The 27,686-nt window shown below is 43.5% G+C and overlaps 1 protein-coding gene across 3 annotated transcripts in view; it reads left to right on the top strand.

Moving 5' to 3' along the window:
* Positions 1 to 27,686, top strand: part of SNAP47 (synaptosome associated protein 47) — a 118,718-nt gene that overhangs the window by 45,299 nt on the left and 45,733 nt on the right. For all 3 annotated transcript variants that reach the window (XM_021388721.1, XM_021388724.1, XM_021388725.1), the window contains exon 5: positions 24,678 to 24,751. In XM_021388721.1, the coding sequence (XP_021244396.1) occupies positions 24,678 to 24,751 (74 nt within the window). The remainder of the gene's footprint in view (positions 1 to 24,677; positions 24,752 to 27,686) is intronic.

The raw sequence follows: 27,686 nt of genomic DNA, 5'->3' as shown, positions 1-27,686 counted from the left end.
ACTTGTTTACGCCAGAATTTTGATCTAGCCTCGTATCTCCCTATGTATTAATTTTACTAAGGGAAAGATGAAAATTTTGGAATGTTCTTTTTGCGACTCTCATATCCCACAGTGATAACAGAGATCAGCCATGGTTTCAAATTTAACAAGGAAATTCCCTTCCATTTCATTCATCTCTGGTCTTTTGAAACTTACCACCGCATTCTACTTAGCTTTAAATCACTTTCTTTTCTGTTCTTGACCTTGAGCTGTCATTCCACTTAACTGTGAGCAGGAAAGAATAAAGAAGGTCACCATGGGATTTTTGGCAGAGCTCAGGAGGAAAAAAAAAAAAAAAAAAGACTTTTTAAGAGTCCTTTGCATAAGTCAGAATTTCATCTTGAAGAACATAATTGCTCCATTGCTCAGTTGTGGCTTGGGGTCTTATTAGCAGAGAAAAAAATGTGCTTCTTCACTAGTCAGCTCTCCTCCAGACTGCAGCAACCGTGCCAACTTCACAGGGATACATCTGCAAAGGGGAACATTAATTCCATGGTGCCTGTTTGTTATTAACACCCTGCTCTGATTGTGTACCGTGCTGGATGCAGAAAAGCTGTGTTTATGTCTCTGTAGTGGGGGCAGAGGTGGAAGGCAGGAGAGGGAAATGAGGGACAGACACGGTTGAAAAAATTCACTGGAACAAGTGGAACCAGCACACCACTCAAACAGGAGCGTTCTCAGTGTGTGTGTACCAGAAGTGCTAATTCAAACAAACCCCCTCGAATGATTACATTCAGGTTGGACGTTAGGAACAATTTCTTCTCCCTGAGAGCGGTGATGCACTGGCACAGGCTGCCCAGGGAGGTGATGGGGTCACCGTCCCTGGAGGTGTTCCAGAACCATGGAGATGTGGCACTGAGGGACGTGGTCAGTGGGCATGGTGGGGATGGGTTGATGGATTTGATGGTCTTAATGGTCTTTTCCAAGCTTAGCAATTCTATGATTCTGTGATTTAGTACTGCTGTTTCTCTGCTGTGACCCTGTGGAAGCAAAACATGAAAGCCAGTGGTCAAATGCTGCATCCTTTTGTTACTCTTCCATAGGTGCTAAGCAAATAATATGCTGTGAGGGGTATCATGGTCTTGCTCTAGTTTTGGGAACTGCCGTGGTGCCTTACTGTGGCCTCAGGTAATCCATGCTTGCATTATTCTGTGTGGGTAATATATTTCCTGTAGGCCCTGAGCTGAAACCTGGGTGGCTGGGAGCAGTTTTAAGTGGTCCAGAATTGTCTTGAATTAGCTTCATTTGCCCTATTTCTGACTCCTCCCTTTCTGAGATTATAGTTTTGTACATCTCAGCACATATCATGACATCAGCTTGGGGCATAACCAACTGATCTTTGTGGTGCAAAAGGAAAAAAAAAAACAAATGAGAGAAAAGAAAAAAGAGCAAGTGTAGAAAAAAAATCTATATTTGAGCATTTACAAAATGAAATGTTTTGACTGGGAGGCGAGAGATGGGAAGAAACTTGCACAGTATTTGCAAAAACAAACCCAAAATGACCTTATCCATACCTCAAACCATCAGGATACTCAGCTGAGATGCAGCTGTGGTGCTGGGTGCTGATGTCAGCTTGTCCATCCTTAGAGGGAGGGCAGAGGGTTTATTGGACGTAGAATTTCATGCTGCAGAGGGTCTGCTTCGGAATGTGCTTGAACTCCTCAGTTCTTGACCAAGCTGAACTTTCTTTCTCTGTCCCAGTGGGTATTTAAACATGACACAAAGTGTAATAGTTTTTATAAGGGAGAACCCACGCTCAGTAGATAAGATGTGTTCCTTGGTAGCAAAATAACAGGATCTCAGGTCAGTCATAGGAGCTTTCCACAGCCAAAGCAAATATTTCAACCACCCAGCTAGGAGAGGCTTCATGCTGGCAAACTCTCCTTTGCCTGCTTAGGGCTGCACACCCCGGGCTCAATTCATCTGCTTATACATCAGAATTTGGGGTCATTTCAGGAACCCTTTGGCTGCAGCAGCTGTTCCAGCACACCATCTCAGTCTCCCAGAGGTTCCATCTGAAATCTACGCCTCATGTTAACCTCCCTGATACCCCAGGGTTTTGCCAAAGCCACAGGCATTTGGTGCTGGTAATTTCATTGAGCCCTGATACGTTGAGTAGAGCCCAAGCTATAGTTCAGTTGTCTAAAAACAGCATTGAAAACGAGATGAAATTAGAATCATAGAATCGTTTGAGTTGGAAGGGACCTTAAGAGCCATCTGGTCCAATTCCCCTACAGTGAACAGGGACACCCACAGCTCAATCAGGCACTCAGAGCCCCTTCCAGCCTGACCTAGGATGTCTCCAGGGACAGGACATCGACCACCTCTCTGTGCAAAGATTACAACACTGAAGAGGATCTGAAACATCCATATGGGCCCTATGGCCAAGTCATGCTCCTGTAGAGACTGTGGGAGAGCACCTCAAGTAGGATCCAGATGCCTATGCCAAAACAAAATTATCTAAACTATATTGGCTCTTCTGTGGTCCTTAGATCCCTTTGAATCATCAGAATTAAATTGATCATCTCAGCCAGCACACAAAAGAATTGGAATATGTGGATTGTAAAGGTGTTCCCTCCCTCACAGCAAAAGCTTTCTCCTTAAAAAGGTAGAGCTAGTGAGCCCATTTCATAAATGGGGAGAAGTGTTTTATATTTTGTATGTGTGGATCTGTATGATCTGGAACGAGGCAGTATAAATAGTCAGTGATATAAGAAGTCTGATATCCAGGAAAAAAAATCTGTAGTAGAGAAAAATTTCCTAATCTCCATATTCCCACTCCAGCACTTTAATCATAAGGCCATCTTTCCTTTTATTCTTGTCTCATTCTGACAGATTTATACCAGTGTATATTTAGTAACCCGAGTAAATCACACTTGTACGGAGGTGAAAATGCTTTTTGGAAATTCCTGTGACTGTAAGCATGGTCCTAGGGGAAAACAATTTGTTCTGAAGTGAAGCAGCTAACTTGGTTTTATTTATGTCACCTTTGTTAATAGGACCCTCATTATTCTGTAGCACGCTATGTTAATGTGAGTGATCGATTTGAGACCTTATACATGGCAGCTCTCCCTTCCCCTCCCCCTGTATAAACAGCTCCATTTCCAGACATACAAGGATGCCAAATGCACTCCCTTCTGTAGACAGCTGGACTTGCCAATTTTGCTGTCATTGCGTTTTCTGGTCCCAAAGGTCATGGTTTTCAAACAGGGGCGGGAGAGCAGATTTGGATGGTGGAGGAGCCAATCCACCTCGTCACTCTGGCTTGGAGTCAGACAGATGGAACATTTCTGGAGATGTAGAGGTGACTGAGTTGTCTCCCTGCCAGTTCTTACCCATCACTGAGAGCTTCTGCAGGCCAGGCTACAGGAAGAGGAATGGCCAACCTTGCACAGAGGGGTAGGATTGGGTTGAAGCACCACTTCAGTTGACACAGTTCACCTCTTGGTCTACATCTGCCCTAGAGACTGACTTCATCAAACACCCCAACGGGACAGAGGAACATTTCTGTGTTCCTCTGAAATGAGAGCTGGAGACCAGCTGGGTATCTGAAGGCAGCTGCAGTGGGTCTGGAGAGCAATGCTTTCCCAGCTGAATTGTACCATGGATGTCTACATTGATAATTGCATGGAGGCACCTAGATTTATGTATTGCACTGTGTAAGCTGGATCCCAGCTCTCCTGACACCATCTCATATAACAGGTGGAAGCTGAGTCTTCCTCTGTACTGACTGTGCCTCTTTTCCTTAGAGTAATACAGAAGACACCAGGGGAGAATGAAACAGCTATTTAACACAACACAGGGACAGTATTGGCCTCAGACAGAAAATGGCACAGCTTGGCATTTTGAGTAGGCAAAGTCAGTATGGGTGATGCAGATTGCCAAACCCAGCTGTGTAATCTGTGTCTCACAGGACCTTTTAGTACATGCCAACCCAATCTGGGGGTATCTACTCACCCCTTTGCGTCTTTGTTCTTCAACTCAGCAATGGGGTCCAAGGCTGATGTCCAACTAATTTGATTTTTATGGTGTGATTTTTGCCATGTGAGTCAGAGGCCAATCTGTTCTTGATGCTCAAAATTCCTATGGCCTCTCCTTCCCAAGAAGCCTTATAGAAATGGGACTCTTCAATTTCAGCACTGGATAAGGACATGTGCATTCAGGCTGCCAGGGCTGGTGTGTTTAGAGGAAATGGAAAACCTCTCTTTGCTGACATGAATAACAGGGTTGCAGGAAAGCTAGTGCCTACCACCAACACCTGAAGTGCAGAGAGCAGGTCACCATGAGCTCTGCTGATCTCAGGAGGAAATGGAGTGGGAGGAAAGAGGAAGGAGGAGTGTTTGGTTCTTTTCCTTATCTCTCTGCTCTCTCACTTTCTCTTATCTCCAGGCTCTGTTTGTTTTTCCTAGGTGAGGAAGCTAGCAGGTAGCTCCTCCACTTTGTTGTGTTTTCCCACTGAGCCCTCCAGGTGTGAGTGGAAAATGTAAGCACCTGCTGAACTAACTGACAAAAAGGAAGCAACAAGGGGAGCTTATCTCTACTCAGCTTTTTTCAGCAGTGCTCGTTGTACTTGTGTGATGTGATTGATTGAGAACTTCATCCGGCTCTTAGGGAAGCTTTTCCTTTGTCTTCAAAGGTCTAGGAGATCTCAGCTCCCCAGGGCCATGGTCAGGGCAGTGGCAAGGTAAGGAAAAGTTTTGTCTTTTTTGCTCAGGTTCAAAATGTTGGAGATGATGAACCCCCATGATGAAAGGAGGCAGGTAGCAATCGTCAGAGCTATGTGAAGAGGCAGGTCCACGCTAAACAGGCAACTATAATGGGAAAATAATCTAGTTGATCCAGTGTGAGTTCACTGTGTGGATGCTTTTAAACCATTTATTTATTTATTTATTCATTCATATGTTTATTTTCCACTGAATTCAGTTTTCTTACAGTCGCCAGAAGATCTCATTTGGGGTTGTCACTATTTGATTGATTTGCCCCTGATTTTGTTAGGGACTTTTTAGCCCATATAAAACATCTACTTGACAAAGTCCAAAGCTCCTCAAGAAACGTCAATGAAATTTAAATACAACTTGTTTTTTCTTCCTCCCTGCTGTTCTTCCTTCCCAATGTTCCCACAATCATGATACTTACATTATAGTTTCCATTGCTATTGTTTTGCTTATTTTTCTTGCTGAATCTCATCAGCCCTTGAAGGAGGAGTCTAGTCTGAGCTGTGCTGGCACCCACTTTGTGAGTCTTGTGGGGAGCGGCTGAGTGAACTGGGGTTGAACTGACTGAACTGGGATTGTTCAGTCTGGAGAAGAGGAGGCTCAGGGGAGACCTTATTGCTTTCTACAGCTCCTGAAAGGAGGTTGGAGCGAGGTGGGGGTTGGTCTCTTTTCTCAGTGATAGGATGAGAGATGATGGCCTTAGGTTGCACTGGGGGGGAGGGGGGGGTCCAGGTTGGATAGAAGAAAAAATTTCTTCTCCTAAGGAGTAGCTGGGCACTGGCACAGGCTGCCCAGGGAGGTGATGGTGTCACCATCCCTGGAGGTGTTCCAGAACCGTGGAGATGTGGCACTTGGGGTCATGGTCAGTGAGCACAGTGGGGATGGGTTGAGGTTGGACTGGCTGATCTTCATGGTCTTTTCCAACCTTAATGATTCTGTGATTCTATGATTCTGTGATAATAGAAAGGAGGGTGTTCATACTGATGGAGCCAAGGGATGTGATCTGCTTCTTGACATGCAACTGAATCCAAGCCCTGGGGACCTAAAACACTGCTCCAGCAGAGATCAGGTACACAGGCTGGAAGTGAATATCCTCGAGCCCACCTTTTCCCTTTTGTTGTGCCACATATTTCATGGCCAAGAGGGTCTAGAACTGAGCTGAGATCAGCTACAGAGGGAAATACTTTCCCAGCAGAAGTGCAAGCAGCTGTAGAAAGGCTAAAACTTGCAGAAGAGAATCATTCATCTGGCTTTTCAGGGTTGCTGGATAAGCTGACTGTCATGGTTTTATGATTTTTGGTTATTGGTATTCCACATCATAACCGTTGACACTGACAGATGGTGTGCTTTTCTGAATGCTTTGTTCCAGTTTCCCTTCTCCCTTCCCAGCCCATGGGGTGCTTTCATGTCACTGCCTCTCCCTTGGACTGTAATGACCGATGATGCAAAACCAGCAGCGTCTCTGTTAGAGCTCCCTTCCATGTGGTCATAAGCAAAGATGAGGTGAAGAGCCACATCCTCACCCTGGAAATGATCTCCTCTGTCCTCATCACCCAATCAAACTCTGAGAATCAAGGTGTGGGTATTGTGCTCTGCGCTCCCTCTGCCCCCTTAATGGAGACAGAAATGCAGAGGGATTTTTAATGGTGTCTTTTAGGGGTGCTCAAACTAGAGGGAGAAGGGTCTTGAAGCCCAACTAGTCCCTCTTCCCTGTCCTTCTGGATAGCTGGGTTCTCTATGGCCTTAGTCTGTTCATGATATTGAAACTGAATGGGCTGTTCTCTATAAAAGAACCTCACTCATCTAATGGATAATCTCCTAATGCAAAACGTTTGCCGGTTTTAGCTTTATATTAATAACCAGAACAAGGCAGGAGGATGGCTGAAGCAATGAGATACTGCAGCTCACAACCAGGCAAATTTGTGACAGTAAGGCTCAGAAAAAGACAGTGTCACTCATCTATTCTTTCCTGTATCCCATATTCTAGAGCCATTTTCTCTTCTTTTGAAAAGCCTGTTGAGACAGGGCCCTTTTATTGTTCTCTGTACCGTCTTGAGAGAGCACTGGTTCCTTTGAGTCATAAATGTCTCCATTTATTTTGAATATTCCTGACACGGAAGAATCCCTTTATTTTGCTGTAGTAGAACACATTAGTGCTGTATTAACAAAAAAAAACAAAACAAAAGTTAAAAAATAGAAGGGGCAGAGATCATTGTCTGGCTCTGAGACCTATGCCACTTGATATATGGTTTCCATCCACATACTTTTCTATTTCAGTATGACCATGAGGACCAGAAAACCTTTCCTTTTTCCAGCACCAGCCATGCTATGTGATTTCATGCAGTAATGCCAACCCTTCAGTCTAGCCCTTGGAGCTGCCCAACCCTGTGCTGGAGGCATTGTGTTCAATCGAGAGAGACACTGTTTGTTATCCTGGTCAATCTTCGAGGTCAGAGACCAGGTTTCAGGTGTTCAGGTCTCCTTGAGACCCAGGAAGGAGCATATTCAAACACAGAACAGGAGGAAAAAGTAGCCAGTTCCCAGCTTCTCCAGTGCAAAGGAGTTTGGCGCTAAGCAGCTTTTTGCTGCATGGTGTCTGGCAGTGCTGGGTCTTATTTTCAACAAGCCCCGTTAAAGGATTACAAGAGCCTAGTTAAAATAATGCCCTTCAAGCTTATTCATTATTTTGGAAAGAAAACAAGAAAAAACAGAAAGGGTTCTATCATCCGCAGTGTTATTGCTTGTAGTGCTTTGAAAGAAGAAAAAAAGAGCAAAGTTGGCAAGCAAGAGAGAAATACATAAACGCACACACACACACACTTGTCTGCAAATATAAAGTAACTTTTGTTTCATTTCTGGTTTATAGGTCTCCAAAAAATAAAAAAAAAATAAAAAATCAGCAGCCCCCTGCCCCTCTCTGTATTGAATCCAATTACTGCTGATACTTTGCCATTGCATTTAAAGTTTTACCTCTAAGAAATAATCAATTAAAAGAGAAAAGAAGAGGAAGAAATTCCAAAAGGGTGTTGCTATATTTACCCTTTTAATGGACTTTATTAAACCTGCATTGTAAAGCCAAGGAGTTTCACATCAGCCGGAACAACAACAACAAAAAAGTTAAATTGTAAATATTGTTTGCCACAAGCAGTCATGTTTTCCAAATAAAACAGCCTTCATGGAAGGCTGGATGGCTCAATGGAGAGCTAATGGGGTAGGGAACCTTTCCCCTTAAGGCTGCCAAGATGAACCTCGTCCAAACTGGGACAACAGCAAACATGGGAGATCCAAATTCAGTTGTTTGCAGACCTCAGACCCTGCTGTGGTATCCTGTGCTTTTCAAGGAAGGTGGGATGTGCTCTCTTCCCTTTGCAGAGAAACTGGAGACCTCAAGTGAATGGGAACTGAGCAAGGTTCTGCAGGAAGTCACCTCAGGGGACTTTGGCCACCCCAAGAGCTTCAGTTTTGTTCCATCACCCTTCATCTCTAAAGCTGGGTAGCGTTATGCCATGCTGCATATCTGATGTACACCAGCAGCCATGTGCAATGGGTCATCTAATGGAAGGGCTGTCATGGTGCTCATGTGATGGGTGCAGGAGAAATGATGGGTTTGGTGAAATGGAAGTGAGTGAGGAACCTACTAGATGTCTTGTCACCAGTAGATGCAGTTCTAAGGGCTCTCTTCTCCGGGACCCACACTCAGGTAGCTGGCAAAATTTAAGATTACACTGATCAGCTGCTTCTGGCAGATGAAGTCTCTGAACTGGATGGATGTTGAAGCTGGAAAGGTAGGAGCAGGGAGCATGGAGGGTGGTCCAGTGAGAACTTTTGTGTTTGGTGTAGTGCAAAGGTGTATGAGACAAGACCAGTGACAGGCATTATGCTTATAAGACCAGTTACTGGAGTAAGTCTCCCTCCCTGAATCCATGTCTGAATGTAGAAACAGCCACACTGGAACAACCCAAAGACCCACCTCACCTAGGGCATCAGCTGGTTCCTATAGCGAGGAACGTAACAACGTGGCAAGTATGTAGTGCTCTTCTCCAGAATAATGTCTCAGCTCCCAGTAATCCATGGCCAGAGGCATATCTTTGTTTAAGAGCTGTAGATAAATCTGCTTTTTGAATTGTGCTGGCTGTAGGTATCCACAGATTCTTGTGGCAATGCATGTCAATGTTTTTTCGAGTACTGGACATGCCACATGCTGATTTAATTTGATCCCCTCTAGTATTTGCTCTGGAAGATGCCAGTAACAGTCAATCACTTTTTACTTTTTCTTTGTCCCTCATAATTTTATAGCCCTCTATCATCTCCCTTCAGTCCATCCTGAATAGTCCTTTTTAATGATTCCTCACAAGAACAACGTTTCTTCCTTTTAGTCTCCCATGATGCTTTTATCCCAAAGCATAATTTAATCTAGTTTCTTGTGTTTTTCAGGTCTTGTTTAGTTTTATGGCCCAAAGTTAAGAGAAATGCTTGGCAGAAGTGGTTTGGTCTGAACTCGACAGGGAAGGAGATGCCCTGAGGGCATGGTATGGAAAGATCTGCATTTGTGCTATTAAACCCTTTCACCTCCAGAAGAGGGCAACCCCTTCCCATCTGCCTTTTGGGTTCAGGCCCTGAAACTTTCAAATTCCTGAAGAACACCCAGGAATGGGTTGGGAAAGTGATGTTTGACCATGACTAAAACTATGCCAGGCATTGTTCTAACAGTTTACCAGTATTTAGATGGAGTTGAGTGCCTGGGAAAAGTCCTTGGACAATCAACTTACTAAATTTGGTGCAACCAGCCAATCTTGTGGCTGTGAAAGGGAGAAGACCAGCCCTCAATTCTGCACCTCTCCAGCTCCATCAGGTTTCATGTGGTTGGTATGAGAAGCACAACTCTCTTTTCATCAACATTCCCCCACTGCTAGATCAGTGTGTGCTTAGTGAATGAACAAAAGCCTATGATGTCCCAAACCTCTGATATATCTCTGCGATACAAACTTGTATCATCTAAGCTGCAGCCAGCCAGTGGAGGTCATCACTTCTACGTTCTTTCCTTCTCCAGCATTGTGGCTGCAGAATCATTTTCTGGCCATGTAGAAGATTCACTTCTTTTCATTCTCGTTGAGTATCTACCAAAATTTCCGAGGCCCCCCCTTCTGTCTCCTTGCCCCACCAGAATATGCTCAATCAGAGTCTGAAGAACATGTAGCTGTGAAGACCTCTGCTTCTCTGCCCTTTTGCTCAACGCAGGGCAGCAGTAGGAACATGTAGGCCATAGCATGGAAAGAGATGAAGGTTCCTGATCATGAAGAATGGAGTTCACCTTGCGTATGCGGGCCACATCTGAAACAGCAGTTTGGTCCTTTTATTATGCAGAATGGAAGAAAACAACATTTTGCCATGAGCTATATAGAACTGTTACGTTTATAATTGACAGCATATTGTTTAACCTTGCAGTTAAGGGGGAAAGGATCTGCAGGCCACACAAACTGCTGTATATGGGAAGGACAGTATTTCTGTAATGAGAGTCTTTGGCTTAGTGTCAGTTCCTGCTTTGCACATTCAACAGTTAATCCATCCACGAGCAGGGCTGAAAAATGAGCAAGCTCCAGAGATCTTGAGCTCCAAAGACATCAGGGTAACTGTGTCCAGTGATGGTGATTTAACAGCTTCATTGTCTGGTGGAAATGTGAGAGTCACCAGGAGTTGGGCCCAATCTAAGACCCTCTGCAGCCAATTGAAAGGGGCCCATTATTTTCATCAGCATCCTTAGAATAAAAAAAAGATGGGAAGGATGCTCCTGCAATCAGGACTCAGACTGTAAGATCTCCTGCATTTTAACCCTGTCAAAAATAAAAGTAATAGAGCTAATAATAATATTTTTTTTAAAAAAAAAGCAAAAATGGGACAAAAGCGTTTTTTTTGTTCTTTTTTTTTTAATATGGCAGAGGAAAAAAGAGGGTAGAAAGTGGAAAATGCTTATAAGAGCCTCAGTTTCAGTGGACATGTGGGTGGCATGGCGTGGATGTCTCTGCAGTCTTTTTCAGGCAGCAGAATTTATGCTCAAGGTTTTTCCTTGATCCTTGTTCCAACAAAGCACTTCGAAGCATGTGCGTAACTTTGGGAGAGCATCAGCATTCCCATAGAAATCAGTGGTACCATATGTTCCAAGATAAGCACGTGTTTAAATACTTTAAACATTCAGGCTTCAAAGCAGATCAGAGACAACAAAGCGAGCGAGCAATAAACAGATATTTCTTACTCCTGACGAGAAGTTTGGAAATATCTTATGTCTCTTTTTGTTCTTTCTTTTTTTTCTTTTCTGAGAAAATCCCAGCTCTTGGAGTCTGATGATCTGGGGAAAACCTCAGATTTCACTGGAAGCCAGCAGCCAATTCCTAGCTCATGTAGTTGCCAAGAAAGTCTCAAAAGGGCTACCATCAAAATCCGTAGCCTTGACTTTCTCTTGAGGAAAATGTTATGGTTTTAAAGAAAATTGTGTGACTTCTTAATCTGGGAAGGGTAAATGAGCATGACTGCAGAACACAGAAAACTGCAGTCACAGGTTTGTCTCTGCAAAGCACAGTGGGTTTCTTCTCATTGAGTTTCTGAAGGAATGGGAGAGATGGAAGAAAGAACAGGGCCTCCAGTTTTTATCAGTATGGGCATACCAGTCTCAGGTATTTGGTCTAACAGCTGAATTATGCCACTCATTGTCATAATGCTTAGGTTAAAAGTGTTTTTAGGGATGCGTGTTGACCTTTTGGGATAAATGCAAAAGGAATCCATATTTCTTTACAAAGTACATGAAATGATCAGAGCCCAGTCACAGGCTGCTTGTTAAAATGAAAGTATAGCTACGGCCCTGGTAGAGTTTATTTGCACCTAGTTATAAAGGCAGAAAAAATAAACTTGAGAAAAGACATTGGATGAGAATAGATAATCTATAGTCTTTGAATTATGAAAAAAGAATATTTTGCTGCCGTGTTTTGGGAATATTACTTGCATTTGCTGTAAGTTACTGGTTCTCATCCTTGCAATACCTGATGCTCCAGATCCTAACTCTTGGCTCTTTTCTCAGCACAAAAAATGCCACTGTTGGCACTGGCAGTAGGTTCTAGTATCCAGAAAGAAAAACAGTGGCTTGTTCTTCAGAAAGGAAATAATGGTGCAGCTCATGGAATGCAAAATCACCCAGAAGTTTATAAAAGAGGGCTTAAAACTACAAGACAAAGAGCCTCAAGTTTTGCAGAAAGAAAAACAATAACAATGCGAGCCGGCTAAGAATAACCAAGAAAAAAATTATATCTTTATCCTGCAGATTAAGGGAGCTCAAAAATCATAAAACAAACTTAACAAAAGCATTTCTGTTAATGTCTGGGATTATCCAGAAAGCTGGCCAGCGAGAGAAGACACTTTTCCACCCACCCCCCCCCCCCAGCCTTGCAAAAAATGTAAAGCTTTCCAAGACTGACTGGTGTGTTTATGAAAAAGCATTCACCCTGTTTGGGAAAGAGGCATCTATATCTACTGGAAAAAGTTAGATGGAAATGATATGTCCAAAGGTTTGTTAGAACAAAAGTTAACTGCAGCGTCTTATTTAGGCTTGAACATCAGAGTCAGTATTGAGGGAATATTGACAACCCGATATTTAGTAGACATGAAAGAGTAGATAAGGATCGATACTGGGTGAAATCTGGCAAACTCTGGAGCAGGCAGAGAGCTCATGGAGCCGTAGAACTGAACCTCATGATTTATCGCTAACGGAGATACTCACTGGGGAACGCGTACGACTCCAGAAGTGGGAAAAACTGAGTCTGAAAGTTAGACGGCTGCAACACGAGATAGCCCGGCGAGGTGGTGAGCTCATAATCAGTCTGTGCTCGCAGATGGCTAATAACCTTGTGATCGGTGCCCAGAAAAGCTGTGGAAATTCCTTTCAGAGATGTGGTCCATTTGAAGCCAATGATTTGTAGGCGATCACTTTGCAGTACATGAGTGTTCTTGCTGCCAGAAACAGAGACTGTTACACGAGGCCTGTGCATGGATATTTGTCCAGGAAGGCTGAGAAATGCCTGAGGTCTGCTTTGGGACCTCAGATTTTGGATTTTTAACTGTTAAACTTCTCAGTGACTGGTGGCAAGCAGAAAGTCCAACCTGGTGCATGTCACTTGTAAGGGCACAGCTTTAGGGGCTCCCCATGAGCGAGCCAAGGCCTCATACATAAGGGAACCCGGTGCATTTGGACTGAAACAATGGTCCAATCTCCTAAACCAGCAGTTCCAAGAACCAAGAGACTTTTGGCCAGAATAGTTGGTGGAGACAGACTGTGAAGCGTCTGCTAACAGCTCCAGACTCAATGCATTTATAATCCCTGAGGTCTTGATTCGTATCACCTGAATTTCCTTCCCTGACGTGTTTAATTTAATATGAGGTAAATCTGAACTTAAGATGAGGTAAAATGAACTTAGGCCTAATGAATGTTCTCAGCCCATTGCCTTCTGGAGAACATAGGGAGCTCTGATTTACAATGAGGACACTGAGGCACAAAGAAGCAGCATGACTTTTGATGGATGGAAGCTGAACATGAGCCAGTACTGTGCCCTCACAGCCCAGAAAGCCAACCCTGTCCTGGGCTGCATCAAAAGCAGAGTGGTCAGCAGGGCAAGCGAGGGGATCTGTCACTCTGCTCTGCACTGTGAGATCTCACCTGGAGCACTGCATCCAGATGTGGAATCCTCAGTACGGGAGAGACATGGACCTATTGAAGCATGTCAAGAGAAGGGCCACAAAAATAATCCCAGGGATGGCACACCTCCCTACAAGGACAGGCTGAGAGCTGGGGCTGTGCAGCCTAGAGAGGAGAAGGCTCCAAGGTGACCTTTCAGTATCTAAGGGGTCTGTAAGAAGGAAGGGGACAGATTCTTTAGCAGGGTCTGTTGTGATAGGACAAGGGGAAAAGGTTTCAGACTAACAGATGAGAGATTTAGATTTGGATATAAGGAAGAAGTTTTTTACTATAGGGGTGGTGAGGCATTGGCACAGGATGCCCAGAGAGATGGTGGGTGCCCCATGCCTGGAGACACTCAAGGTCAGGTTGGACCTGATTGAGTTGTAGGTGTCCCTGTTCTTTGCAGGGGGATTGGACCCTTCCAACTCAAACAATTCAATGATTCTATGACTTGATCCAGCTCATACTGTGGCATACTGCATGCAGAGGTCATCCTAGCCTTAGGTTTCCCACCTGTGGTACCATATGGACACCCAATCTTCCCTCCTTTCTGAAACACTCAGATCTCTACAGAAAAGAAAAAAAAAATCGATGTGGATAAGCTCAGGGATTTTAGATGCAAAACTCCAAGTTCTGCTCCAAGAGGTGTAAATCCCAGGAAACTTGTACAGTTCCTCAAGGTTCATACCAAAACTATTCAGACCAGAATTTGACTCCCAAGGGCACTTTTCAGCCTTCGCATTACTGCACGTATTTCCAATGAAAATGGATTGTTTCGCTCACTTCAGGAGACTCGGGTCCTGCAGCAAGAATCCCTCTCCTCTTCTCCTGATGTCACAAAGAGATTAAAGCAAGGCTGCTGGTTGGATGCACCAGCATCACTGCTGCTGTAATGGGGAGATTTACAGCTCTCATTACATACCAGAGGAGTTAAAGGCCATGCACCTCATCAGGACCTGTTCCCGGTTTATAGCTGCCGCCCACCAGCCCCACTAATGATCCCAGATAATCGCTGCTTGAACATTCCCAGTCACCTTGACTTACTGCTCTCTCCCCGTGAGTCATGCTATGAGTCTATAGCATGGTATGTGGAAAAAAAAAAAAAAAAAGCAGCTTTCTTGCATCTGGCTTTAATTACCTTCATTTTTAATTAAGTTCTGTGGTTTTAATGTCAATAACCCAGGCCTGGAAAGAGTTGCTTTGCTCATATGTTGGTTCTCCATGCAGGCAAGTCTGCAGGTCACTTATTCCATCCCATCCCCTGTAACCTCTGTTACCTCTGGGTTACAAATGCTGCTGGACCTAACTGGCTTCCCACAGGGCAGGAATCATAGATGGGGCTGTTCAATATTCTCTTATTCACCTTGAATCAACTGCAAAGTCCTTTCTCTTTGGCTTTCAATTTCAGTGGGTGATAATTCCTCCTGAGGCCAAAAATATCACTTGAAGCTAATGGCTTTGTCAAAGGATTTGAGAGATGAAGGGGACATCAGGTGTAATGAGTGACCTCCTTGGGCAGAACCTTATTTTGGTATGTATACATACACATCACTAGTACTTTGTTCCATGGCAAAGACTCAAATAAAAAGACAGGGAAATTAAAATTTGTTAAAAGGAAATGTTTTTCCACACACTATGAAAGCAGACCATAGGGAGCACAAGGGCAGGAATACAATGAGACTCAAAGCCATGTGGGCATGGTGGTGATCGGTTGATGGTTGGACTAGATGATCTTTGTGGTCTTTTCCAACCTTAATGATTTTATGATTCCATGATTCTATGACTTTCACCTGGCTCAAGAAAAAGCAGCCAGCTCATCACTGATGTGAATGGATTTCAGGCTTTCATTAAACCTTAAATCTGAGGCAATCTGTATCTATGAGAGGCATGGGACAAGCCTTAGCAGGTCACCGATTTTTTGCAGCCTTCTTTGCAAGAGTTGGCGCTGCTCACAGTGCGAGAGGGAGAGCACGCCAGGAGCAGGATCTTGTCTCCCTACATAGTTTCTTTTTAAGAGGGACAATAAAACAGACGAGACATGCTAAAGCTGAGCTCTTAAAGTTGTTGAAGTGTAAAGAATCGTCTAAGCTGTGACTGAGGATTTATATAATACTTTGGAAGTTGTAGCAATACTGCCTTTCATTATATTGGAGTGCAAAGATGAGGTGGTTCTGCAAACTCAAAGGATAATTTCATTTTTAGATGCCCTTTTGTTGGCCATGTCTCTACAGTCAGATCTGCACAGGGACTGCATCTTTCCTAAAATTGTCTGCATAGCTCTGCATCCCTCACAGAACACACATTTCAGGGCTAGGATTAAACTTAACTACCTTGACCAACTGTACACCCTCCCTCCACCTATTATCCCAGGAGCTGGGATATTTAAAACTCCTCCTAGTTTTATTGTTCCCCATGGTGCCATATGATATGGAATACCCCTTTGGCCAGTTTGGGTCAGCTGTTGTGATTCTGTCACCTCCCAGCTCCTTGTGCACCCTCGCTGCTGGGCAGAACAAGAAAATCATTGACTTAGTGTAAGCACTGATCAGCAACAGCTGATGTTATCAGCATGATTTTCCTCCTACATCCAAAACACAGCACCAGACCAGCTACTAGGAAGGAAATTGACCCTCCCTCAGCCAGAACTATAGCAGAGAGCAGAAGAAGGCATCACAGGGCATGTGGTCCAGCATGATATGGTCATCCTTGACACCTATGAGGGTGAAGAAGAGCTCTGTATTTTGAAAGTCATCCCTATAGGTGTTCAACGCCAGTTTGGATGCGGCCCTGGGCAGCCTGATTCAGTGAGCAGCAACCCACGGCACAGGAGTTGGAATGAGAAGATCTTCAAGGTCCCTTCCAACCCAAGCTATTCCATGATTTTTAGATTTGTTTATAAATGTCTGGGAAGGTTGTCGTGCCTCGTTTCTCTCAGACAAGAGAAGTAATGGCTCAAGGTACCAGGGAACGAATAAATGGTATGGACATATCATTTTGCCCAAATGGAAAGCAGGGCACCTGCTAATGTAGCTGTAATATTTCAAGGACTCAGGTTCACACTTCTCTGTGCAGCTCTAGGCGATGTGGATGACATTAGGGCATGGATCTCTCAAAAGCTATGGGCAGTGAAGTGCAACTAAATGGACTAATTTATTTATTGGAAACAAGCACAACTTTGAGATGTGATCAGTGCTGAGCAGCAGGAAAAGGGCTAAAATAGTTGGTAAGAAGGAGAATAGAGATAGTGGAGTATGATACAGAGAGGAATGGGTTGAAAAAAGACCCCAGAACTTGAAAATAAATGTAATGTGGAAGAGAAGATAAAATTAGAGTGAGCCCACAACACTTTGGAGATCACACAGCTATCAAGCAGAAGGCATATTTAAGAAAATATCTCTAGAAAGGAAAATACCAGAGCAGTGGCTGCATCCTGGCTTCCCAGAAGAGGTCAGCCTTTCCAAAGGAGTTTGGTGGGTCCCCACCTCTTCCAAGGGAAGGCACAGCACCAGGCAGTGCCTGGGTGAATGACAGCAAAGATGTGCCACAGGGGAAAGCCAGCTCACTGCAAGAGTGAACTCACCTGGATAACATGCCTTCAGTTGGTCTCATGTACCCAAGGTGTGGGGATTAGCACTGCTGCGGAGCAAGCTGGGCAAAGAGAGACTATGTACTCAGAAAAATGTCGGAATCCATTATTTCTTTCAGCAAAATCTCCTCTCATAGGTATGCACAATGAAATCCTTTCCCCTTCTTGAATGCTCTGGAATAGATCCGGAAAAGACTTGCTGTGATAGCAAGGATGGATCTTAAGAAAATAAAATGAAGCCACCCATGCTCCCTACATAACAGTTGCATTTACTGGGTCTGAATTAGGCACTGAGCCCAGGGAAATGCCCTAGTATCCTGATCCTTCAGCTGTAAAAACAAAGGGCCCTTCCACCTGCTCTACTGGGTCGCAGCTTTGTCCCTTTCATGGATTTCTGGTCCTCTGGGCTGTGACAAGTCCCACAGAAGAGATCCATCCTTCTGGGTTTATATTTTTATAGTGTGAGGCTGCTGCAATAACCTTATCGACAAATTAATACTGCAATGATTGCCTAAGTTCAGGGAGATTCTGAATCTATTTCTCCACGAGTTCAACCCTCTTCTTTTCCTTGAGTGTCTTATCCAAATGTTACCTTGAAAGTCCTGAAAGGTCACACTGATAATAATTATTTCAGTTCTGGTGGGTGTGATGGCTGCAAAGGTGAAAGGTGATGAAACCCTTGTTATGGGATCTTGGACTTACTGCCAAGGAGGGAGGTATAAAAAGAAAGTCCAATAGGAGAAACCAAGAAGAGAAGAGTGGAGGGTAAGGAAACAGGAGGCATCCAGGACTACTTAAGTCTGCAGCAAGAACAGAATTTCTTGCTGCATGGAAAACCGAGCTATAAATCACTAGGTAAATAATAGTTAAGAGCAATACTCTAAAAGATATTTAAGTCCTTAAATGCTGGTACTAAATATTTCACCTCATAAAGGCTAATGCTTTCTCCTTGATCTCCAAATCTCCCGTTGACTCTGGACTACTTACAGACTACAGCCCTTATTTGTACCCAAAGCCATTTTGAATGCAGGATCCTGCCTGCTTCCTTGTATGGGTTGGCATTGCTGGGCAACCCGACACTCACGTCACAACATGAGCTTGTCAAAACCTTTCAAATCAGGTCGAAATGTTCCATTAGGATATTTACAAAGAAACAGAGGGGAAACTATTTCCTTTCATTATAATGCTGTTCGCTTTTCTTCACGTGTCAAAATGGCAGTCAAGAAAAGAAAACATTTCAAATCTCGTTTCAGTTATTTCTTCTCCCTTGTTACTCAGGCACATTTTTTTAACCAACTGAAAGACAATATCTTTGTTTTCAAGGCTTTGTATTTGGTTATCAGAACGGCATGAACAGAGGTGATAGCTGCGTGATTTATGACTCTGGTCTGATCGTGTCTTCTTGTTCCATTTCTCTCTGCATATCGAATGACTGTCTTAAGTGATCAGGCTGTAGATGTCCATGTTCATTGCTGGGGAGTTGGATTAGATGACCTTTAGTAGTCCCTTTCAACAGAAATGATTTGATAGTTCTACACTTGTGCAGCTTGCTGGTGTGCAAATGTGAATATCAGGCTGGCTTCATTAGGTGTGTTGGACCAGATGACTTCCAGAGGACCTTTCCAACCTAAACCATTCTGTGATTCAATGATTCTGTGACATCTGCACTGATAACCTGGTTCCTCCAAGTTGATGGAGTTCTAATAGCTCATCTATAGGCACCTGAATTTAAAGGTAGGTGAGATTAACCTCTCCACCCCCCCAAAAAAAAACCACAAAACAGTATGTATCAAAGCTCCACCATTAGCAGGAAGTCCATACTGATCAGTATAGTGAATGAAACAGTGTTGCTGCAATAACCTGGAGAAGGTTTTATCAGTAAACTTATCTGGGACACAAAATGATGCAGCTCTCTGAATTGTCCCAGATTTATTTATAAAAAATGCATTTCTATCTTCCTTCCAGTTCAGGGTGAAAAAGCAATGACTTTTTAACATTAACATTCATACTGATCATCTCTGTGTGTGTTATTACTACAGGTTGACTTTTCAGCTTTTCCAGTTACATTTCTCCTAATGTGAATTAGATGTGTCTCCTGTCTATTCCAACTTTCTCATAAGGAAAAAAAACTTGATTCTGTCTTGTTTCTATTTTCTTTGTGAAATTGCAAGATAACACATCTGCTTTTGTCCGACGGTTTGAAAATTAAATTTTATTTACCTACGTGGTACCCTATTCTGATTTTAATGTCTAGGTGCTAGTTGGATAGAAATCACAAACTCAACTGTGTGCATTTCAGATTGTGAGCAGGAATTTTTAATGAGTGTGATCAATCTCATTGTATTTTAGATATCCATTGTTTCAAGGTCTCCAACTGAGCTAGTTACCCCAGCTTCCCTTTGTATTCCGTAGAAAAAAAAATTGCACTTGTAGGTTGCAAATAATTAGTTTGACTTATTTTTAGATATCCACTTTTGAATGAGATGTTATACTCCCCTCAAACGTCTATCTCTTTCCATTTAGGAATGTTGCCCAGATGACATCATCTGAACTGTAGAAAACTATGTTTGGCCAGAAAAAATAACCACATTCTGCAACAGGTGTATAAAGAAGAAAGATTGGAGGGTGGGCAGGATTCCTTTACCTAAAAACAAACCTGACAAATATCTTTAAACTTTGAAAGTAATGAAAATAAAAGGACAGGAAGGGTGGTTTGTTGTAGGAACAGCTACCTTGGGAACCAAGCTGTGGTTTACCCTAATAGTCTACACTGCCTCCAAAGTTTTTCTGGATATTTTCCAGGAAATTAAGCAGTCATTAAGACTGTAATTAACTGTGATGAGCAATGCTAGGTAACAAGAAAGTTAGTTTCAGTCCCGACTGGATAAGTGAGAAAATTTGGGCTATATGACTGAAAAAAAAAAGGAAATCATCTTTTTACTGGGTCAAGAAAGGACAGTATGAAAGGACAGTCTGTTACTCTGGAGCTCTGTGCTTTAAGTCCTAACTTTCTTCAAGACTTTCTGTGTCCCCCTTGGCACATGACTTCATCAATGAGTTCCTCCTCAGTTGCAAAAATCGTATAATAGTCCCTCTTTTTCCATCATTCTTTGAGTATAATCTTTTATTTCTTTTCTTCTTTTTTTTTTCCTGTTTTCTTTTCTTTTTATTCTTTCTATCTTCTTTTTTTTTTCTTTTTCCTCCTTTCTCCTTTCTTTTTTTTCTTTTTTTTTCTTTTTTTTTCTTTTTTATTTCTTTTCCTGATAGCGATCTGAAAGAACTTATGGTTTAATAAGAGCAACTTGAGGTTTAAGAAGAGCAAGTGTAGAGCCTTGCACCTGAGGAGGAATAACCGCATGCATCAGTACAGGTTGGGGCATGACCTGCTGGAGAGGAGTTCTGAGGAGAAGGACCTGGGGGCCCTGATGGACAACAGGTTGACCATGAGCCAGCAGTGTGCCCCTGTGGCCAAGAAGGCCAATGGAATCCTGGGTGCATTAAAAAGAGCATGGCCAGAATCATAGAATCGTAGAATTGCTCAGGTTGGAAAAGACCTTCAAGATCATCAAGTCCAACCGCAACCTAACCATACTGCTCTAACAACCCACCACTAAATCATGTCCCCGAGCACCACATCCAAACGGTTTTTAAACACATTCAGGGATGGTGAATCAACCACCTCCCTGGGGAGCCTGTTCCAGTGCTTAACAACCCTTTCTGGAAAGAAGTTTTTCCTGATATCCAACCTAAACCTCCCCTGGCGCAACTTGAGGCTATTTCCCCTTGTTCTGTCACCTGTCACCACTGAGAAGAGACCAGCCCCGCTCTCACTGCAATCACCTTTCAGGTATTTGAAGAGAGCAATAAGGTCTCCCCTCAGCCTCCTTTTCCCCAGACTAAGCAGCCCCACTTCCTTTAGTCTCTCTTTGTAGGGCATATTCTCCAAGCCCTTCCCCAGCCTTGTTGCCCTTCTGTGGACCTGCTCCAGCACCTCCATGTCCTTTCTGTACTGAAGCACCCAAAACTGAACACAGTACTTGAGGTGGGGCCTCCCCAATGCTGAGTACAGGGGTAGGATGACTTCCCTAGTCCTGCTCACCACACCATTCCTGATCCAAGCCAGGATGCCATTGGCCTTCTTGGCCAGCTGGGCACACTGCTGGCTCATATTCAGCCAACCGTCCATCAGCACACCAAGGTCCCTTTCCATCAGGCAGCTTTCCAGCCACTCCTCCCCAAGCCTGTAGGGTTGCCTGGGGTTGTTGTGACCAAAGTGCAGGACCCGACACTTGGCCCTATTGAAACTCATGCAGTGTACTTTGGCCCATTGATCCAGTCTATCCAGGTCCCTCTGTAGTGCCTTTCTACCCTCTGGCAGATCAACACACCCTCCCAATTTGATATCGTCTGCAGAAGGTTGAGGGAGGTGATCCTCTGCCCCTACTCTTCCCTGATCCGGCCATGTTTAGACTACTGAGTTGACTTCTGGGCTCCCCAGTTCAGAAAATACAGGGATCTCCTAGAAGGAGTCCAGTGGAGGGCCACAAAGATGATAAAGGGCCTGGAGCATATGAAGAAAGGCTGAGATACCTGGGTCTGTTCAGCCTGGGGAAAAGTGTAAATATCTAAAGGGAGGTGGGAGGCAAGTGGATGAGGCGAGGCTCTTCTCAGTGTGTAGTGATAGGACAAGGAGTAATGGCCTAAAACTTGAATATAGGAAGTTCCATACTAACATGTGGAAAAACTTCTTTTCCGTAAGGGTGACAGAGCACTGGAACAGGTTGCCCAGAGAGTTTGTGGAGCTTCCATCTTCAAGCCCCATCTGGACACCTACCTGTATGCCCTATTGTAGAGTATCTGCTTTAGCAGGGGTTTGGACTTGACGATCTCTCGAGGTCCCTTCCAACCCCTGTGATTCTGCGATTCTGTGTTTCTGTGAATGGGGAAACAAACACCTTCTTTTGGAAGACTCACTAAGTTGACTGAAAGGGACATGGAATGCTTTCAGCTGCTTCCATTGAAGATGTGCCCCCCCAACAGAGTCCCTTTGAGCCCCCGTTCCATTTTAGAGACATAGTCCAGAACTGCTACACAGTACTAAGGTTCTGCTCTTGTTTCATCACTTTGTTGGCCATCTACAGAAGGACAGAGATGCTGTGCCATACAAATGCAACTTTCAGATGTGCTGGAAGGAAATGAGCCTCACATTTATAGCACAAGCATTTTGTTTTCTCTGTATGAACTGAAGCACCCAATTGCATTTAAGATCTCCAAGACACTATAAACAGTAATCCCTGAAGATTTTCTTGGATGACTTGGATGATTTGATATGAACACATCATATAGGCAGATTCAGGGTACAGGGTGACTCGCCTATTCCACCATTACTTTATCTGTAATCCATTTATTGAGCTTACAGGATCCCAGATTCCTCTCACAGAAAGGAGATCTGTATCAATCCAGATTATGCAGGGTTGTAGCTTTACTGGCAATCCTCATTAGTAAAGATGACAGCATTTGCAGATGTATGGCCACAGAACATCTACCCATAGGATACTCCATTGGAAGATGTAGGTGCAATGGCAGCTTGTGAAGGCTACACCAAACAGTTACTACAAAGACTGGGAAAAACAGCGTCTAAAGCCATAGACTGGAACTGAGGGAGCAGAAAATCTCAGCAATGGGTTTTGGTTTTGCTTAAAAATATATATGTATTTGAGGAAATACAGTTTTAGCCATGTAACACCAAAATATACTTCTACTTCTGAATTGAAAGTGAAGACTGGAATTGTTTTTTATTCCAAGATTAAACATTTTTTTGTTGTTTGATTTTAAATTCACAGGTTGCTAACCATTCTGCAAAATGTAAGGATTTATATAGCTAAAATAAATGCACAACATTCAATCACAGACTAGTTAGAAGGGAACATTTGTGATCATCAATAATTTTTAAATTTTATGGAGAAAATTTCCCAAGTTGTACTCAGATACTTAAGTAATGTACTCAGCTGCATTCAGTAAAAGAGCCAACTTCTGACTCACAGCTCAGCGGACCTCACTAGTGCAGAACACTTGACCTCTGCAGGTGACCATATCAAAATCACAGAATCTTAGAATCATTTGAGGAAGGGACCCCTAAAGGCCAACTGATCCAACTCTCCTGCAATGAACAGGGACACCCACAGCTCCATCAGGTGCTCAGAGCCCTGTCCAGCCTGACCTTGAGCATCTCCAGGGATGGGGCATCCATCACCTCTCTGTGCAACCTGTGCCAGAGCGTCACCACCCTTATCACAAGAAACTTTCTTATTTCCAGTCTAAATCTCCCCTGTTTTAGTTTGGAACCAAACTAAAGGAATGAGTGGTGTGGGACTCAAAGAACTTGTTTTTGTAGGACATCCATCTCTGAGTGCATGGTTGGTAACATGCAGGTGACTAACTCAATTTAGTTGTAGCTGCGGCTGACCCTTGGCTAAGTCCTTGTTATCCCTCAAAGCCAGGTGAATAGTGAGAGAAAAGAGTGTTCAGCCAGATTTCTGAAGATTTTCTCAGGCAAGCAATTCCTCTCACAGGCAGTTTGGTTTTCTAGTTGAGTTAATGCCAAGGGCATTTGCCTCCCCTCCAGCTTGGCTCTCCATGTCAACCACATAGGCCTCAGTGCCTAGGTTTCAAGAAGAGGAAGAAGCATTTGGCTCACGTTCCCAAGGTTGTCTTCTGCTAAGTTTATATCAGAGGCTGAATTCTTCTGTGTAATATTCCTACAAGCCTCTTTACCAGGTTTACAATGGATGTGATGAACCCTGGATCCACATCTTCCCCTCCCCTTTATTTTCCTCTTCCCATAGCATGTGTCCCACCATTTCCAGGGTGCCTTTCTCCCCTCCAGATGTTGACTTGTAATCAAAATATTAATTTATTTCTTGCTTACTCTCCCTTGCCCCCAGTTTTTCATCTTTACAGCACCAGGAACAAGTTTCTCTTTCCTGTTTCTCCTCCTTCCTGAAGAAAGAAATCAATTAGAAATTAAATGGAATGAGTCACTCCCCATTTTCCCCTTACCTCTTTCTGCTCACCCTTCCCCCACCATCCCAGCTCTCGGAGCATAAATCATTTTCTGTGGTCTGCAGCTCAGCTGGAAAAACTAACAAAACGGGTCTATAATGTCACCAGCATCTAATTTGGTGGATTTATGGGGTCTGGCCTTAAGCACTTGCTGCTTTACAGTGTGTGAGTTCACTCCTGCAGGAACTCACTCCAGACTTCATCTCTTTATCCCTGACTGTGGATGTCCACAGTCTCTGGAGCTTTGCAAAAAGCAGATCCTGCTCCCATGGAAAATGGGAGCTCTCCTTTCTTTCCCACCTCTTGCATTTGCTTGATGGGCCCAAAAGAGGATTGTAAAATATTCCCGCAGTCAGGAAGGGCTTAGTGGTGATGTGCTGGTCGCAGAAGGCAAATGTGGTTAATAAAACCAAGGCAGACCTGTTGGGGTTCGTGCACTGAGCAGGAGTGTGACACAGCTGGCTCTCTGCTTCTATTCCTTGACACTCAGATCTGCCTGTCCTTTTTACATTTTCCTTTTATTTTTTTATTATTTATTTGTTTGTTTTATATACAGGGAAATCAACAAGCAATCTGCAGAGGAAATGCTTTCTTCATGAGGTGTCACTTTCAAAGGAGCCTTGCTGGAAGGTAAAGTTTGTTCTCTGCTGCACAGCTTGATCCAGGCAAAGCAAGCACAAGGTGTTGTGTAGCCAAGTGGTGGCAAACATCCCTCAGCTGAAACTATTCTGGCTGCAGCAGCATTGCAACCACCTTCCAGGAGCAGTCTGTCCCCTGGAAGACTCAGTGTTGGTGTGCATTAGCTCTTACAGTCCGCTAACACCCAGGCATTTTCCCCAGTGGAACTAGGTTTAAATCCATTTTATAGGATCATAGAATCGCAGAATCATTAAGGTTGGAAAAGACCACAAAGGTCATCTAGTCCAACCATCAACTTATTGCCATCAACTCACCACCATCACCACCATTTGAACCAGTTCATGAATTCAAGCCAGATGCATTCAATGGCAAGCCTGTATTTAGGATCCCCAATATCTTATCAAACACATAGCAAATACAGAGGGCTGAGATCCTCTGCCTTCAAAGCCATGCTCTACCTGAAAACAGCAGACATTTTCCTTTTAAATCATTCAGGTCCACATCAGCTCAGATCTGGCACTTCTTCTGGGGTAATAATTCTCACAACCCAGAGCACTGATGCACTGGTGGTGTCTGGACTAAAATATCCAAAGTGCTCTGACACGTGGAGCACAGACACCTGGACAGCATTGAAAGAGCTCAGCTCACAGTGCTAAAGCCAGTGATGGAACACTGGGAATGAAATGTGCTGGCTGTAAGCTGGCTGGGCTTGAGTGAAAGGTCTGGAGGGACATCTGCACGATGCCCTCAATGCCTGAAGCACTTCCCAGTGCTGTCTCTGGAGCAGCCATCCTAACTGGCCCGGAGCTAGCTCTGCACAGTCAGGTCAGGCATCTCCACATCTGTGCCTGTACAAGTGTGTGCGCATATATTTGTACTTATATATGTGTGTGTGCATATTTATATCCCAGGTATAAAATCTAAGATGATTCAGAAACCAGGGTCTGAAGTGAAGAAGTTTTGGCTCTCTTTCCTATGCTTTCTATGCTTATATATTTGCAATCTGGACGTGTATCTGTTTTCCAGTATAAACATAGTTTCGGACAGAAGTATGTGCTGCAGCACGGGTCAGGAAAGGGATGACAGCTCTGATTTACATGCCATTTCCCTTGCCTTTGCATATTAAGCAGGTTTCTTCTCTGTCCACCTCCCCTTCTCCCTGAGACATTCTCATCTCATGGAAACCACTGGTGCTTTGTGGAAAGCCAAGGAGAAGGCCCTCTTTGGGGGACAATCTATCTTCTTCTTAAACTATGTATAGTATGTTTCCACCCCAAGGTGTTGTACATACAGCTGCAGACATGTCTGATTCAGTTTCTTGCTTTAGAGACCGAAAAGATGTGGGTTTAATTCACAGCTCTCCCTAGCAAACCATGTGGATGCAGATACTCATCCTTTGAGTTTCAGTTGCTCTCCCCACCCTCAGGGATCTACACAATCTCCCAACTACATAAGAAAGGGAGTTCTGCGGCCCTGATCCAAAGGGGAAACTGAGGAATGGCTTTGGGATTGGAACTTGTCCAAAATTACACCGCAAACGTTTGGGAGAGCCAGAAGGAAAAGCCAGGTCTGTGGACTCCCACCAGTTTACGTATGTGTGCAAACCACGAAGACCATCCAGGCTCACTTTCTGAAAGCCACGAAATGCCCACAGCCCCCAGTGCTGTGCCAACGTCATTCTAACGATTGCATTGATGCTACTTCTCTTTCCTATCATGCTCACTCCTGAGGGGAAAGATGGTCTTACGGTGAGGGCACCGATTTAAAAATTAGGAGGAAAAGGGCTTTGGAAAATATTTTTTTCTTTCTGTGATAATTAGATTGAACTGAGAAAGTGCTTGTCAACATTAATTTTTGCTTAATATGAAGAATTTGGTTTTCCACTCCTTGAAAAATCTCACCAGAAAGTTTATTTCTTTAATTCTATTTATTTTTTGGACAACTACAAATTAAAAATTCTTCTACTTAATAGATGGAATATTTTAGCTATTTTTTCCAGCCACTTCTCTCCCAACCAAAAACACTTAGTGCTGGAATTTTATGCAAAAATTTCCATTGACAAATAAACATATTTTCTTTTCTGCCCCAAATATTAATAATCCAGTAGAAATAGTTTTTATTACTTGGTTTTTCCCCAGACCAATTTGTGTCATGGAGCCGTTGCTCAGAAAAATGAACCTATTAAAGGGAAGGACACCACAATTTTTGCAATAATAACAGGTCCTTTCCTGGACCTCGCAATTTCTATGGTCATCAGTTCTTAATTTGTCAGAAGAGATAATACCATTTATCTTTCTCCATAGTGATACAGGCAGCAAATGGTTCAATACATGGCTGGTTATACTGATGTCATTTAAACAGCTGTCTACAGAAGCCAAGCCCTTGCTATTAAATAACCTTTCTGTCATTCCTTCGCAGCTCTGGAAAGCCCTTTAGAGTCATAAGGAGAAAAATTATCTCAACAGTCGAGTCTAGATAATGCACTGCCATTAACGTCTCTTGTCTTGGGGTCTCAGACTGTTTAACAAAGTTGAATTCTGCCAAATTCCACTGCAAACTTATTACTTTTGACTACATGGAAAAAGGGTATTGTAGTCATGGAGTGGGATCCAGCTTGCTTAGTCAGTTGTCTAGGAGGTCCAAGCTAAATGTGAGCTCTCTGTAGACAAGTGAGAGATGCAAGCATATCCAGGAGATGATTTGCCTCAGCTGTACTAATGCAAGATGCATCAAACTCTGGATTTGTCTTTTTGACTCCCTAAACTGTGGAAGGAGCCAGAGGACTAGCTTAGACTATCTGCTCTGCCTGACTGCAGCTGGCTAGAGGTGGTAAGATTAATCAAGTCTAAGGTGTAAGGGATGTGTTGAATGCATTACCTCACCTCAGTTAATTGCGTCTCTCTCTTTCTTTCTTTCTTTCTTTCTT

This window comes from Numida meleagris, chromosome 2 (genome assembly GCF_002078875.1).
Source record: "Numida meleagris isolate 19003 breed g44 Domestic line chromosome 2, NumMel1.0, whole genome shotgun sequence".
Taxonomy (NCBI): Eukaryota; Metazoa; Chordata; class Aves; order Galliformes; family Numididae; genus Numida; species Numida meleagris.
This window is presented reverse-complemented; position numbering and strand designations above follow the sequence as displayed.